This window comes from Parasteatoda tepidariorum, chromosome 12 (assembly GCF_982258835.1).
Source record: "Parasteatoda tepidariorum strain Cologne lab strain chromosome 12, Ptep-v5.0, whole genome shotgun sequence".
Taxonomy (NCBI): Eukaryota; Metazoa; Arthropoda; class Arachnida; order Araneae; family Theridiidae; genus Parasteatoda; species Parasteatoda tepidariorum.
Genome location: NC_141766.1, coordinates 34,940,138 through 34,956,400, shown reverse-complemented (window position 1 = coordinate 34,956,400; position 16,263 = coordinate 34,940,138). Strand labels below are relative to the sequence as shown.

The 16,263-nt window shown below is 28.7% G+C and overlaps 1 protein-coding gene across 3 annotated transcripts in view; it reads left to right on the top strand.

Annotated features, from left to right (window-relative positions):
• The window catches only part of LOC107443340 (trithorax group protein osa), a 36,516-nt gene that overhangs the window by 12,675 nt on the left and 7,578 nt on the right, over positions 1-16,263 (top strand). For 2 of the 3 annotated variants that reach the window (XM_016057166.4, XM_071188216.2), the window contains exons 4-12: positions 2,166-2,282; positions 3,379-4,038; positions 5,359-5,678; positions 6,285-6,320; positions 7,243-7,431; positions 8,074-8,281; positions 11,101-11,848; positions 14,592-14,841; positions 15,039-15,219. In XM_016057166.4, coding sequence (XP_015912652.1) covers positions 2,166-2,282; positions 3,379-4,038; positions 5,359-5,678; positions 6,285-6,320; positions 7,243-7,431; positions 8,074-8,281; positions 11,101-11,848; positions 14,592-14,841; positions 15,039-15,219 — 2,709 coding nt within the window. The remainder of the gene's footprint in view (positions 1-2,165; positions 2,283-3,378; positions 4,039-5,358; positions 5,679-6,284; positions 6,321-7,242; positions 7,432-8,073; positions 8,282-11,100; positions 11,849-14,591; positions 14,842-15,038; positions 15,220-16,263) is intronic. The other variant, XM_071188217.2, reaches the window with a different exon arrangement.

Sequence of the window (16,263 nt, the reverse complement as noted above, 5' to 3'; positions counted from 1 at the left end):
CTGTAATTAGTGCTGGAAGGAAAAAATTTTACATTTCATTTTAGAATAAAGTGTTTTCCTATTTAATATTACTCAACTTTTCTAATCCGTTATTGTAATCTGGAATTTTAAGAAAAAAAGTCTTACATATTTTAAAATTATTGCAGTTTAATTAAAATCAGTTCCCAATATAAAACTTGGGATCGGTTTTTATTTTACCTGATTCTACTTTACAATTATAAAGTTTGTTAGTTTAAAATATTTTTTTTAATCAAGTACTTTTACTGTGGTGACTTGCAAAAAGATTTTGCTTTCACAGCTTTATAAATATGTCTGTTGTGTAGAGTTTGTAGATTTGATACAAATTATAAGATGACTGGTTTCAATTATAAAACCTCATTTTTAAAATGATATCAAAATATCAACCATTTTTGAAAATTCAGCTCTCAAGATATTGCAACCCCAAATTTTGTTGACTTTTTTCTACTGACAGCAAAGGTCGATATGCAGCATTGATTATGTAAGCTTGCATAATAAATGTCTTTTTAAAACAAGACTTATTACATAATATTTTTTTTTAATAAAATGACTCGAATCAATAGATATTTTTAAAGAAATAATAAGGGGATTGTAATTATGATTTAGATCGCTAATTTTAGTTTTAGGATTTTAATTTTTGAAGCCATGCTGATAAACAAAACAGTTTTCATATTTAAAATCAATTGACTGTAACTCAAATCAGTTTACAAGTCTTACTCAATTAACAGACATTTTTGTTCGGTTGTAAAAATTAATCTTCTACTGATACAAAAATTCCTCTAGACACACATACAAATGCTTCAAAATTTGAGGTTTTTGTTAACTATGTTTTCCAGTAGTAGTGACTTGAATATGTATGAATAGTAGTGACTCATCTTATATAATTGTTTATGTTATTTATATATGGTGGTTAAAGAAATTCTCTTAATTCGAATTTATTAAAATTCTGTGTAATTTGGTTTAGTAGTGCTTTTAAAATAATATAAAAGAAAAAAAAGTAAATATAAATTGTATTCACTATATGCTACTTTATACTTTATATAAGGAAATATAAAATAGGCAGATATTGATAATGATGAGGCATATACAATCTTTATTTGGTGCCAGCAAATAAAATATTATCTACTTCTTGTCATGTGCTTCCTTCAGAGATGAAAGAGTTCTGCAAAAAAGTGGAAATCCGCTTTTTTTCTCCCAATTTTTTACTTTTCTGACAATGTCCCAATGTTTTTTGGGGGGGTCCAATTGTTACAGAACTCCCCCCGCCTCCGTAACTGCGGAAACCCAAGTTGTCTGAACGATGGCCGTACTTGGAACAAACTTTTTTTCCCCAATTTTAGCCTTCTGAGAAAGAATAATCGTCAGGAGAAAATAAGTGAAGCTTAAACAGGTGCGCTGTTGCCTTGACAATGCAGTTTCGTTTCCATCACCAATATTTGATCCAGAGTTTTCCTCCTTGGTATCAGGCATATTGAATTTGCGCATCCGTATATTATAGCTCTCTCGACTTTGCTAGTGTCCTTTTCATGTGGTGCATTGTAAAATGAATGTATTTAAACGATGGATGTTAATTTGATAGACAAACACAAAGTGCGTTCGATCAATGCTACTGAAGAAATAAATTCAAGTTTGATTGGTAAAATAAAACAGTCAAAAGTGACTAAAACTGTTAGTAACAATCTATCAGAAGATATTGAGGTGAAAGTTAGCGACTATTTATTTTAATTTAAAATTTCCAAACCTAACCAAACCAAACCTAATATATTGCTTAATTTTCTTTATTATCAAAGAATTTTAAAATGATATATAAGAAAACTTTAAATTTCACTGTCTAAATGTTTCCGCCACTTTTAATATAGGAGTCTCACAGCAGAGTTAGAAATTATGTTTTATATATCTTATTGATATCACAGTATTAAATAGAACACTCCCCACCTCCTGCTAGTGTCTGTGTTGTAAAAATCAGCTTTTTTTATTATTGTCCACTTTCATGCCAATTCCTTTAAGCAGTTTTTTCTTTTACAATTTTGAAACATGACAATTTTTTGATTTGTTGCTTTTATTGTTAGCAAATGTGTACTCTGTATTGTGTCTGTTTCTTACATATCTTTTATGCTTTTTGGTTATTTATACTTTTTTTTAAACAGGATACAGTCATCAATTGCAGCAAAGCCTGTGGACTGGAAACAAAGTTTGCCACAGTCCTGCTGCTCAAAGTACAAACGTAGATCCGTACTCTCAACAAATGAGTCGATATTATCAAGGTATGCCTACATTTTTTATTGTTATTTTTTCTAATTGTAACATTTGAAAGGATAAGGTAATACAGTAGGGAGCCGATTATCCAGAACGATCGGGACCATCGCTATTCCGGATAACTGATTTTTCTGGTTTTCTGAATTGCTACAAAAAGCCGTTTTTTTTAAACCCAACTAAATAAAATAATATTTGGAAATAATCTTAAAAAGAAGAAAAAACGATGAAGTAATACACTAATGATTATTTCCAAAATGATGGTAAGGTAAACATCTTTAAAAAAAAAAAATAGCGGGAAAATTTATCGAATTTCGTCCCGGTTTTTTGGTTTTATGATTTCCGGATAACGGATTCTGTACTGTAGAAATATATAATAATAAAAAAAAAATCATGAATGAAGGTCATGTTTTATGACAATTGAAAACTTATTAATGAAATTATTAAGACAAACCTTTAAAAAGTTTGAGGATGTGTGAAAATACCTAATGGCTTATAATGTCAAAAATTAAGCTTCAAGAGGTTTACTATTTTTAGTGTAATACTGATATAACCTCAAGGCGTTTTTTCCTTTAATGTTATATTTTATTTATTTATTTTGTCAAACTTAGCTCATAACAACACTGTTTGGATTTTTACCTTGAATACATTAAGCCATTTGTTCTTATCATGGTATAGCCACTTCTAGTTTGACTATTTGAGTATAGTTGAATCTAATTCTCAAATTTTACTTCTTATTATGTGCTTCCCTTAACCTCTCACCCTTTCGTTTATTTAAATGTGACTTTAAAACCATAAAAAATTGTGTTTTTTTATTTTAAAAGTTGTTGATATGTGAATTGAGCATAGATTATCTTCTGCTATTAATATGGAAAAAGTAATAATTAGCAAGAAAAATTTTAGGCAAATTTATCTAAAGTTCAATATTGTTAGAGTTTTTAATAATTGTATATTTTTTAGCTAGATTATGTAAAATGAAGGTTTTTTATTGTGATGATTAGCTCTATTCAAAATGTTTACATCAATTCTAAACTTATTAGGTATAATAAATATTAATGTATACATTTTTACGTAGTGATAAATATATCATAACCTCTTTTTTTTTAGCGCCATACCCTCCTCAGACAAATGACATGAGTAGGTATGCATCAGGGATATCTAAAGATCAAAACTCCAATTCAGTTGCATATTCACAACAATATCCTGTAGCTAGGCCGAGTAACTACCCATGTGTTCCTTCCTCCCAAAGCTATCAATCAACTATAAAAAACAACTGTAGTAACAATATGTATTATAACAATATAAATTCACCTAAAAATATACCTTCAAATAACCTAGTTCATGCACCAAAGAAATTTACAAATTCAAGCCTTGGGCACCCACAAGCCACTTCTGCTGTACCTCAGAGCTCTCAGGTTTCTCGTCCTACTACTCCAATGCCACAAATGCCTCAATATGCAGATCATAGCAGTTTTCCAGTGCAAAATGTGTTTGTTTCAAATTATTCTAGCCATTCAGGGAACGAAAATGAACAATCTTATATGTTGCCTCAAACTATGGCACAGTCAACAACAAATTTATCAGTTCACGATGCAGCATCTATTCATTCAGTGAATGTAGTACCACAAAATCAAGTATCCCAGGTATCATCAATCCCAACTCCCCCAGAAACTTCATCTCTTCCTCATGATACCATGACCTCTGTGGACAATGTTTCAGCAGATGGGTCTGAAGGAATGAAAATGAATATGGCCAATTCTTCATTTGGTATGTAATTACAAAATTTTGTTCTAGTATTTTTAAAATTCTATTTTACCTTTCCAGTTGTCATGCTCTACTTTTATATATCTTAATAAGGTATATTTTTTTAGTCAGATAAGGTAAATGAAACTCAGCAGGAATTAATGCATTAAATCTTAATTTGTAGTATGAACTATTTCACATTTTAATGTATAAGTTTTGAAAGTGTTAAATAGTTTTTCTAATGCTTGTATATTCAAATTAATTGTTGAACAATTTTGGTCAATTGTTAATAGAGTTAGCAAAAACATTTATACTATAAATAAAATTGTTCTACTATACAAACTAAACTTATTGTTTCTCTAATATAATTAGTGAAAGAATTTAATAAATTAAAATTGGTATTTATTAAAATTGATATAAATAAAAAAGGGTATTTTTTAATATTTGAAATCTAATTGCTTTTTAAATAATTTTCTTTGCTTACTAATATGAAGTCTCTAATTAAAATGTATTTATTCATCATTGTATCATAGTCATTTGTGGGGCTAGTAGTTGTAGACAATGTCAACCGTCATCTATGAAAAGGTACCCAGACATAGTCGAGTTAACATGTCTTATATACTAGTGAATTACAGTTATAATTTTGTAGTGGTAGACACGCTACAGTACTCCCCCACCAGAATTATATCTGTGATAGAATTCGATGTATGGATACCACTAGTTGAGTCATTGCTATTTTTTGTGCGAAGCCGGGAGAGTTATATGAAGATCACCGTACTTTCTTAGTGCTCAATGTGAGAGGTGTATCAACTTCACGATCGTAGTCGCTCCTGTGTTGCCGTAAGCAGTCAAGTGGATGCAAGCCGATGTTGTGCCTGATCGAGAGAAGACTGAGTAGCAACCGTGCAAGGAGGTGGATAATGTCGCAGTCACAAGTAGCAAGTCAACTGTTCATTGTGGACCATCCATTGAAGTAGGCGTTTCCAGATCGAAGTGGGCGTTACTGTCAAGATAGGCGTGTTTACATCACGTCCGGGTCACCAATGTGGGGCTAGTAGTTATAGACAATGTCAACCGTCATCTATGAAAAGGCACCCCGACATAGAGTCGAGTTAACATGTCTTATATACTAGTGAATTGCATTTGTAATTTTGTAGTGGTAGATATGCTTCACGCTATAACTTGAAACCATTTGATGTCATCTATGAAAAGGCACCCAGACATAGAGTCGAGTTAACATGTCTTATATACTAGTGAATTGCATTTGTAATTTTGTAGTGGTAGATATGCTTCACGCTATAACTTGAAACCATTTTACAGTTTTTTTCATTATTCCTCTTCTAGCTCTTCCTGGTATGGTTTCTCACTTACCTAACAATTTGTCATCAGTATCATCCATGTCAAATGTACCATTAGGTTCTAGAAATTCTGGTAATTCCTTGCAACCACCACCTAATTTAGATGAAGGTAGTCAGGCTTCAAGTGCTTCTGCATCTTCATCCATTCCTGATGAACAGAATGTTAAAACAAACTCCAAACCAAATTTTTCCTACCCTCCTACACCTAATACGCTTTCTTCACCTGGTGCTGCTTCTATGTCTTCTTTTCATGATGATTTAGAGTGCATATCTAGTCCTGGTTGGCCGAAGACACCTGCTAGTCCTGTAAGTTGATATTTTGACTATTTGATTTATTTATAAGAATAATTATTAAAACAGTGCAATTAAAGGTACTTATGAGATAGTTATCAATTTTATTTGTTCCCTTTACACCTTTAAATATTTTCAGGTTGCAAAGAGACTAACTGAACGAACTTGAAACTTTAAACAGATTAATAATTAATTCTATTAGTTAAATTGTAAATCAAGTAAAGTTTCAAATTTTTCAGTTTAAATTTTTTATTATTTGATTCAGAAGTGTTGAAGGGAAATAAACATCCACGAAACTTTAAAAGCATTTACTGTATGATTTTCAACTAATTAAACTATTTTTTAGTAAATTTTTTTAAAACTTTTATAGTTTTATTTTTATGTTTAATGAAACATATCCTTAAGTTGTAATTAAAATAATTTTACAAAATAACTGATACATTTACATATCATTTTTTGTGTGCTTGGAAGCTATTTAACGATAAATAATTTGTAGAGTATATTAGAAATTAAAAGAATTGAATTTTAAAATAAATCTTTCATAAATTTAAGAAAAAAAATGTAGGATATGTTTTTTAAATAGTTTAGTGAATAGAATTTAAGTATGGCTTTTGTTTTTAGGTTGCTAATAATAACTATGAGTTTGCCAACATTAAGGTAAGTAATATTTTCTTATCAGTGAAACCTTGATATCTCAAACTTGAAGGGAGAAAAAAAATTCTTAGTATCAAAAATTGAATATTTAATTTAGCACCAAATATGTTTGTTAACAATTAAAGTAAAATAATGACTTTACTGATATTTTAAAAATTGTATTATAAGTCTTTATGTCATAATGGCAGTTTTTTCAAGCAATATCAATATCTTTGCTTTTCCATTTTTTTTAAGTTCTTCTATTTTGTCATCTTCCTCTTCAGATCAGTCATCAGACTCTGTAATCTCTTGTATTAATTCTGATTCTTTCCCATCACAATATATAAACTGAAACACAGTAAGTGCTTCCTCGTAAATTTCAATTTGTTTTCATTAAATTAGCAAGTTCTTTTTTATGTTATGAACTGACGGGCTTATCTATACATACATCTGGCATGTCTTCTTCTTACAGACTGGGTCATTCAGACAATTTTTTTTTCAAACATGGCAATCTCTTTCCTATATAGGTTTCAAAAAATGATAAAGTTGTTCAAGAAAAGCTTTTAAAAAATGGAATTCCAAAAAGCATTATAAATTTTCCAGAAATTGGGGGGGGGGAGTTTTGGTGACCAAAAATGTTTTGAGAGATCAAGGGTCACCAAGGAAAGTATTTGGCTGAAATAATGATTTTTTTTTTCAACGTAGCAGATGTGTAGAAAATTCAGATGTTACTTATATTACTTACAAGCACACCAGTTATTCACATCAGTCTGAGAATTAAAAAAAATAATAACTGTAAAACATTTTTCATGAACATATATTGAATGACTATATAAAGAGGAGCATTATTTTTAAACAATCTTTTTTTCATGAAATTATTAGTAATATTTTCTTAAATACATGCATATTGAAGTAATTTAATTATTTTTTTTCATGTTATTTTCAGCGCCCAGAAAACCTGTTAAAATTGTATACTCTGTCTGATGAACCTGATCGACGGTATTTTTTGGATAAGTTGATTGTATTTAATGAAGATAGAGGTAGTCCAATCACTCAATGTCCTACAATAAGTAAACAGCCATTAGATGTTTTCAGAGTGTACCTTACAGTAAAAGAACGTGGTGGATTTGTAGAAGTAAATACTGTATTTATGTTTTCATAATTTTAAAAGTTTTCTTTCATACGCATTTAGGCAATTTTATGAAAATATAGAAATTGCTATGAATGATGAAATTTTTTATTAATTGATAGAGTATATCTAAATGTGCAGAAAAAAAGCTTCAACTTTCAAGTATTTGTCTATTCTACAATTTATTTTTAGAAATGAGGTGAAGCACCTTGTAACATGAAGACTAAACTTTAACGTACAATTATATGGTTACGGAGATTAAAGTACATCTTTTTGTGCAGAATTTTACAAGCTTTGTAAGCAATTTTTGGTACTGATAACTTTTGATTTTGTTAAAGAAAGCCTATAGGGTGAACAAGTATATAACAAACTTAATAAATTTAAAAGATAAAAACTTTTCCGAGTTGAAGAAATTTATAGAGAAATTGAATTTGAAAAATATTTACTTGGTAATAAACTTAATTTAGTTTAATGTATTATAAATTCATTACTATTTTTTTTTTTAACTAAGCATATATTAAAATTTTTTGTAGTTATATTAATAGAGCTATAATAATTTTCTGTTATTTTTTTGTATTAATATTTAGCTTTCAATATTGGTTTATTTTCTTATACATTACATATTTCTGAGATCATTTTCTGTTTTAGGTTACTAATGCGAAACGTTGGAAAGATATTGCTGGAGCAATTGGAGTAGGTGCATCTTCAAGTGCTGCATACACGTTACGTAAACAGTACATGAAACTATTGTTGCCTTTTGAATGCAAATTTGATCGTGGTGGTGTTGATCCTCAACCAATCATTAATATGGTTGAAGCTTCTTCTAGGAAAAAAGGGAAAAATTCTCCTTCCTATGGTAAAAATAGTTAATATACTTAAATATAAAGCTTATTTGTTTTCTCGTGTATTCTTTTGAAGTTTAGTCACCATTTTTGTAATATCAATTCATGTGCAGTTTAGTTTCTCATTTTTTTTCCAAGCCTTGCATTATGATTTAATATGAGAAAGATCGCCTATGTACTTTATTTTATATACATGGTGATAATAAGAAAACCTAGCACAATTATGACCCCTTGGGTATAACTAAAAATCATGTTATATAGGATTGTCCAGCTTTCACAATTTGAATTAGAATGACAAACATTGAAATTTTAAAATTGCAGCACCTGTTCTTTTGCATTGAAGCACGATTCTCCCTATGAGAAACTTAAAATAGAGTTAGAAAGATATCGTAAGTATTAAAACTGGGGATGTTAAACAGACTTGAAAAAAAACATTATTTAAATTTTCATTGTGTCTGCATTATTCAGTTCTTTTGCACATGCTATAACAATACTAAGAAAGAAGGTGGAACTGGGATTTTAAAATGTGACATCTTGTTTTTGTGTTTTTTGACTTGAGCAATATGTCTATTACACTAAAAAAATTAATTAAAAGGGTAAACATTTATAGCCTCAATGATCGAAATATTGCAGATGCTTTCTGTGGAAATAATTGGCTGTGACAAAGTCGCAGTTATATAAAAATTTCAAAGTTCTATCATGGTAATTTTAACTAAGAACTGGATAAAAAAAAATTTTAACATTCTCAAGCACACACTTTTTAATACTTAAACACAAAAGTTTGTTTCATTGTATCAAAAGGTCACCAATTAAAAAAACTAAAACATTATCATAAATTTTTTTATTTTCTCAAAAGGTGTGGCATCCTTGATATTTATATTCTTTCTACTACTTTCTTCACTGTTGTTATTTACTGTTACTAATTTCTCTACTATTTCTACTTTCACTAATAGTACTATCTTAATATGTCATATGGAGTCATCTTTTTTTTTTCGTAAGTTATTATTACCCAGATAATAAATTGGTTAAATGGTAGTTTTGATCTATGATTTTAAATTATGGTGCATTTTCTTATTGCATGTATAGAAAATGAACATTAAGCAAGTTTTATCAATGTATTAGATTATATTTTTGAAGCCTTTAATTTGTTTATGTGCTTTGCTAATAATTTTGTTTTCAAATTTAATTCTGTATAAATTGAAATAGTTATTTCTGACTGAAATTTTTTTTTTTTTTTGAATTATTGCTGAAATTTAGTTACTATTCTTCTTGTGTGCTCAGTTATAATAATTTTTTTTTGGTGAGAATATGTGTTGAGACATGAAGTTATAATTAGTATAAGTTAGGAGCCTCTATATAATAATGTTTATAATATAAATATTAATTATTAAATTTGTTTAAAATTCTAAATTTTTTTAAGTCTTATGTAATATCATTCAATCTACTTAATGTTTTTTCTTCTCAAAATTTATAAGTTTAGTTATCTATTATTTTGCCTTTAAGGAGCTACTAAACATAGCAATATGTATCTGCAGGGGATCATTTTTAATGCATTGAAATAATTTTGAAATAAAAATACTCTTAAAGCATAAAAATATGCCTTAAATTATTTATTACTGACAGAAAAAAATTGAAGTCATAAAGGGCATTAGTAATAAAAATCCAACAAATTTTTAAGTTTTGGTTTGTTTTAGAGATTGTAAAATTAGTGCAGTTTATAGAATTATAGTTATATTTTATAGAATAGCAGTTTATAGAATTGTGTTGTATAGATCTTTTACTGTATTAGATATTTTTCACTATATTTCATACAAATAAATTTTTCAAGACAAACATCAAGCACAACTTCTCTAATGTTTTGCTAAAAAAAATATGGATAATATTTTGTTGTAATGTAAATTAATCACGTAAGAGCAAAAAATATTTCTCTAAGTAAATGCTATTTAGTTTTTACTTGTGTACTGCTAAACTTAAAAGTATTCAAAATGGCATCACACAAAAAGTAAAACTCAAGTTTCAATTTTAAATTAGCATAAGTTGAATTGAAAACTGTATTTTATTGTATAAGTTAGAGATATTATTAGCATGTGACTAAAATCTTTTCAATATACCTCATGAAAATCTCAAATTTTTATATACATTATTTGAGCATAATTTTTGTATTTAATGAATTGAAATGAAGTAAGTTATATTTTTGAAAGGAGATAAATTTCATTGATCACCATAAATTTATATATTCTTTGATTTTGTACAGTTTGTGTAGGCCTGACTACTATAGCAACTAATAGTGATGTTTGCAGAATTATTATCACTAATTTTTATTTCAGAACTGTATTGTTGCATTGTTATCGATTGGTAGTGTATACATTTTAGAAAACAGTGTTTTCAAATGTGCAGTTTTTTGTTTCAATTATGATTTTAAAGATTCTATGCATTAGTTTTGTGCTGGACAGTTACCTCAAAACAACATTGGTTCTCAGCATAGCTTGTGTATAACTTATGTTATGCCTGCAAGTTGCAACGTGAAAGTGCAAAATATTTGCAATTTGTTTATGAACCGGTAGTGTTTTAATAAATTGTAATTTTTTCATAGTTTGTTATCTATTATATTTAAGAATTGCCTTTTGTTTAAATTATTATTAAAATCAAATTTAAAATTTCATAATATTTTTTTCTTAAAAAATACTTGGTAAGCATTAATTTTGAATAAAAAGTATATGCCAATTCGTGATAAAATTTCTTCATGCGAAGTTTACATATTTTCTTTTGTTCATTGTTATAATATTAGCATGGGTTTACATTTCATTTATTAAATTTTATTTTAATTTTTTAGGTAATCAAAATCCTTATAATCAAAACTATTCTCCAGTGATGGATCGATATTCTGGATACTCCAACTCATATCAGTCATCTCGCTATCAGTGTAATAATGCAATGGATTACCAATGCTCGTCTAATCCCGTGCATTTTCCTCCAAACACTCCTCATAATGCTTCTCATAATATGCCTGCTGGTCCTAACCAGTATAACCAATACTCTCATGGCTCTCAATCAAATTATGGATATTATTCAAGTAATAATTCAACTTCCCCTGGTTTTAACAGCACAGTGCCGAACAACGTGAATAATAATGTTTGTCAGTTCGGAAGAAGTGCTACCTCAACACCTCTGCCTCAAGAATCGGGATTTTATCCTCAGCAGTATTCATCACAGCAAGGACAATCTGTTCCTGATGCGTATAATCCAAACCGTGGGTGTTCCATGGAAACTATGTTATCAACAACAACAAATCAGGGTAGTCAGGATTCTAATCCCTATTCTGCAACCAATGCAATTGGTGGACCTTCAGGAAAAGCTGCGGAACGAGTGCAACATTCAAAACCAACTCCTGATAATTATGGAAATATTAGTTTAAGTGCATCTCATTCTAGTTCAGTTGAAATTTCTCAAGATAAAATGAGTTTCAGTGTTAGTTACTCTGCCAACAAAAATTCTCCTGATCAGAACTCTGTGGTAGAAAAAAGTTTCGCACCTGGAGCTGCTGTTGCTGCACAAACTTACCAACAAACAATACCTGAAAAGTGAGGATTACTTAATTGCCTATTTCTATTATAATCATATTAATTACCTATTTAAATTATGCTTTATTTTACTTTATGCAATTAAGAAATGTTAAAAAATTCATTTGTGCATATATATATGGATGATTCTCACGAAACATGACAATTCGGACCAAAAAATTTCTACAAATTCGAAGTCTTCAAAATAATCTAAAACTTTTTTTGTATACTTCTTTAGCTACACTTATTAATATCTTATAGACAGCAGTGTAGTTTATTGACATTTGCTCGAGAAAAAAAAATTAAATAGAAATTCACCAAATATTGAACGCCAGGAAAATGACATATTACCTTAGAAGTTTAAAAACAGTCAGTTTAAGTTAATAGTAAGTAACTCAACTTAAGCCTTTATGTTAGATGGACCATAAATTGCTTAAATTAATTCTTTTTATCCACTGTAGAAAGAGACAAAAAAAATTTTGTTGCTGATATGTACAGAATAAAATTGTGTATAATAATCAATAATTAAATAAATAAATAACTGATTACGTCCAAGCATATTACAATCATACATAAACTTGGTATCAGGTTAATATTTGCTTTCCCTCTTTACAGTATTAGCAGTTAAAAAGAATTTCTGGTAACACTTCAATGTCCAGGCATTCATAAGCCAGGAAAATGACTGCCAGGATAATGACAAATTTGCTATTTTATAGCATATAACTTTACTTTAATTTAATATTTTGGCCGGAGGCGTTTATATTCTGCAGAGAACAACAGTATTTCTTAAAATAACTCGCATAAATCTATGTAGTTTTTGTTATTAATGATTTCAAGAGGCCAGGAAAATGACAGCATGAAAACCTACTGTCCTTGAAAAAATTTTTGAAATAGATTTAGAGCCAGAAAATTGGATCTTTATTCATGCAACAAGACATGTTCAGATAGGAGGGTATCTAATCAATCTTTTAACATAAGATATTGATTTCTGGTGCTATCTATTTTGGTTATAGATCACTAAATAAAAGTAGCCAGGAAAGTGACAGATTTTCATGGGACAAACAAATTATTGACAGAAAAAATTATTTTAAACGAAGTTTTCGTAAACAATACCCTCTGCGTATGTTCCAGAAATGCTTAGTCATTTTAAAATACTAACAGCAATGCTATTTACTAATTTTTTTTAAAAAAAGTTCTTTTATTATTATACTATTAGATTTTGGAGCAAGGGACAGTGAATTTCATGTTTCGTGAGAATCGCCCATATATATATGTATACATATATATATTTATGTGTGTGTGCCAGTAAAGAAAAAACTTCACAAGCTTACTTGTGAAGTAATTACAAAACATATTTTTATTAGCAGCCACATATTCTCAGCAGCCACATCTTAAAATCAATGCTAACAAATAATTTTTTATCATTGCTAACAAATAATTTTTTAGGAACATAAAAAATTATATTTGATTTCACTCTGTCTTGCCATTAAATACTTTATGACTTTAAAAAGCCTAATTACAAAATATATATATATTTTTTCAAACTATGTACCTACATCTTAAGCATCAATTTTAACTAAGAATATCTGGTAAGAAATATATACTTAATGTCTTTCTGTTATACCTTTTACAATTAATATAGAAAATGTTTTTTCCAATTTTCACTCATACATTGACATTCCTCATTCGGGTATCAGAAAGGCAGATGTGTTGACTACTCTTTCAGGGGGCACTATATTAGGTGAGCCAACATTACCCCCACAGTAAGAAAGACAGATAGTACAAAAAGAAGGAAGGAACATCCATGCCTCTAACCAGGTTTCGAAACTTTAATCTTTCTGACATGAGTTCACCACACAGGCCGTTGAGCTTAATATAAAAATGGGTCTAATCTGTGTACACATGTATTTTAATGCACATATATATATATATATATATATATATATATAAGAAATGAAAAAAATTACAGAAATAACTATAAACATGGTGGATTTGAAGAATAAAACAAATAAGAGCTATATATATATACTGAGAGGATAATCTTTAATTTTGCTCCATAAGAAGTTTTAAGTGGGAAATTTTAAATTTTTTCTTCGTTTTTGTTATTGTTTTTTTAAAATTTATTTCCATTTCCACTATTAATTTTATAATAGCATACATGCCAACTTTTAATCCTTTCCATTATGATTTTTCCCAGTGGTATAAAAAAGGAATCAAAATTTAAATTTTAAGAAAAAAAATACGTTGTTTTTGAATAAGCTTAAGCTGATTACAATGATAATAACGCATAACAATATATACGCTTAATTTTTTTAAGAATAGTGGTGATCAAAATCATTTAAAAATTTGGTTTATAAAAGAAAAATTAGCATATATTTACTACCACTTTATATATGAAAATAAAATTTTACGCCTAATGCGTAAAAGTTGGCATATATGAAATAGTCACTTGATAAAAAATATGATTTCATTATAATTCAAATGATTAATCCATTCTTCGATGTATCAAAAATTATTTTTTGGTCAGATATATTAGCCCAGTTGCTAGATTCTTAAATAAACAGTAGCTGTAAATTCACGATGTTTAATTCTTTGGAGTAAGAATGATGACGGGATAGTAACGAGAGAAAAATTAAGTTGCTCAAAGGATGGTAACAAGAAAAAAATTAAGTTGCTCAATAATACTTGCATCTTAATATATATACTGTATTATGTTAATATTACCTATTTAATATCATTGATAATTTTCAATTTTCCTTTTTAGCCAAATGACTAAACCTAATGAAATGAATTATTTTCCTGAACAACCTTCAACTCCCCATCAGATTTCTCCTCAATTCACTGGCAGAAATCAAGGTCCTTACCTTAATCAGTCTCAAAGCTCTTTTTCTAATCAAAAGTTGCCTTATCAAGGAGAGTTTGCTAACAAGGATGTTCACTCTAACCAGTATGCACGTTTTACTGACTCCCAAAATGAGTCATATCGAGGTTCAGAAGGCCCTCCTGCAATACAGGTATTTTTTATTTGCACCCCTTGAATATTTTTTTTATGCTTAATTTTCTAGAGGAATGTAAAAATAATCTAAAAAAATTAAATAATGTTAAATGTAAAAACAAATGTATTAAGATCTGTGATTATTTAACACTCAGTATGTTAGTCAAAATTTCTATCTAGTATAGAGAGTGCAATTTAATTGTGTCATTTTTATAGGTGGATAGAAGCAGGGTCATTTCTTGCAATGAAAATGTTCAAAGTCCTTCAAAGGTTTACCAGTACAGCAATTCTTCCTCTAAGAATAATATGTATAACTATGGTGTTCAACAAAGTCATAGCAAAGATGTGTTCAATAATACTGCTTATTGTAATCCATACAATACTCGTCCACAAAGAGGTAAATATTTTTATGCATTTGAACCAAAGGCTTGTGAGTGGCTACTAACAAGCAAAATTAAATTTCTTTTTAAGTATGTCAAACTATGACACACTGCATTCTCCAATTAAAGAAGAATGTATTATTGTATTTTACTAAACTGAATGTATTTATCCCAGTAAATGTTATACAAAATAGTAAAATGTATTAGTTCACTGTTGCTTAACATCTTAAGTGTGTTATTTTCTTTTCTGTAAATTTTTTCATTTTGAAATTTTATTCTTTAGTTTAATAGTTTTACAACGCTATTACATCAGTTCATTTATAACCTAATACCAATTTTGTAAGCATAGAATAATATGTTAATCAACATAGATTAGAAATCATACAATCAAACTCATCAGAATAACAACTGTAGCCTCTGCTACTAACATAGATTTGCACATCTTTGCTTCACACGTTGTTTTTGTAACGTAACAGATACAATATAAAATTTAAATTTTTTGAAAGAAAAGAATTGACTTAGACATAGAGGTTGGGCAGCTCCGAGGAGCAAGGCACATCGACCAGGTCTATTGTACCCAATGGAATTGAGTTTGATTTTAATGTTAATGTAGCAAGCGCTAGAGCTGTATTCAGCAGCTATTAGTGCCAATTTCAGATTTGTCCTTAGTTATGATCTGAAGACAACACTGCAGTGATAGGGTTAAGCATGTAGTGAAAAAATAAAAAAGGTTTTTACTGTATATAAAGGAAATGTATTGTTATCTAAATTTGAAATATTTTTTTAAATTAAAATAAGTTGCACTTAAAAACATTTATCCCTCCCTTTTTGGAGTATATTTTCTTATCAGATCATAAAACAACATACTATATCATGCCTAGTATTTTTGTGTCAATGAATAATTTTGAGATTCAGTTGAACTATTTGTGTTAAGTTTGTACCATGTAGTGTGTTGAACTACATGAGTACATTATGAAGTAATATGTTAAAATATTTACTTTTATGTGATGCGAACAAAATTGAAATTTGTAACTTATTTCATCAATTAAATTCTGCGCAAA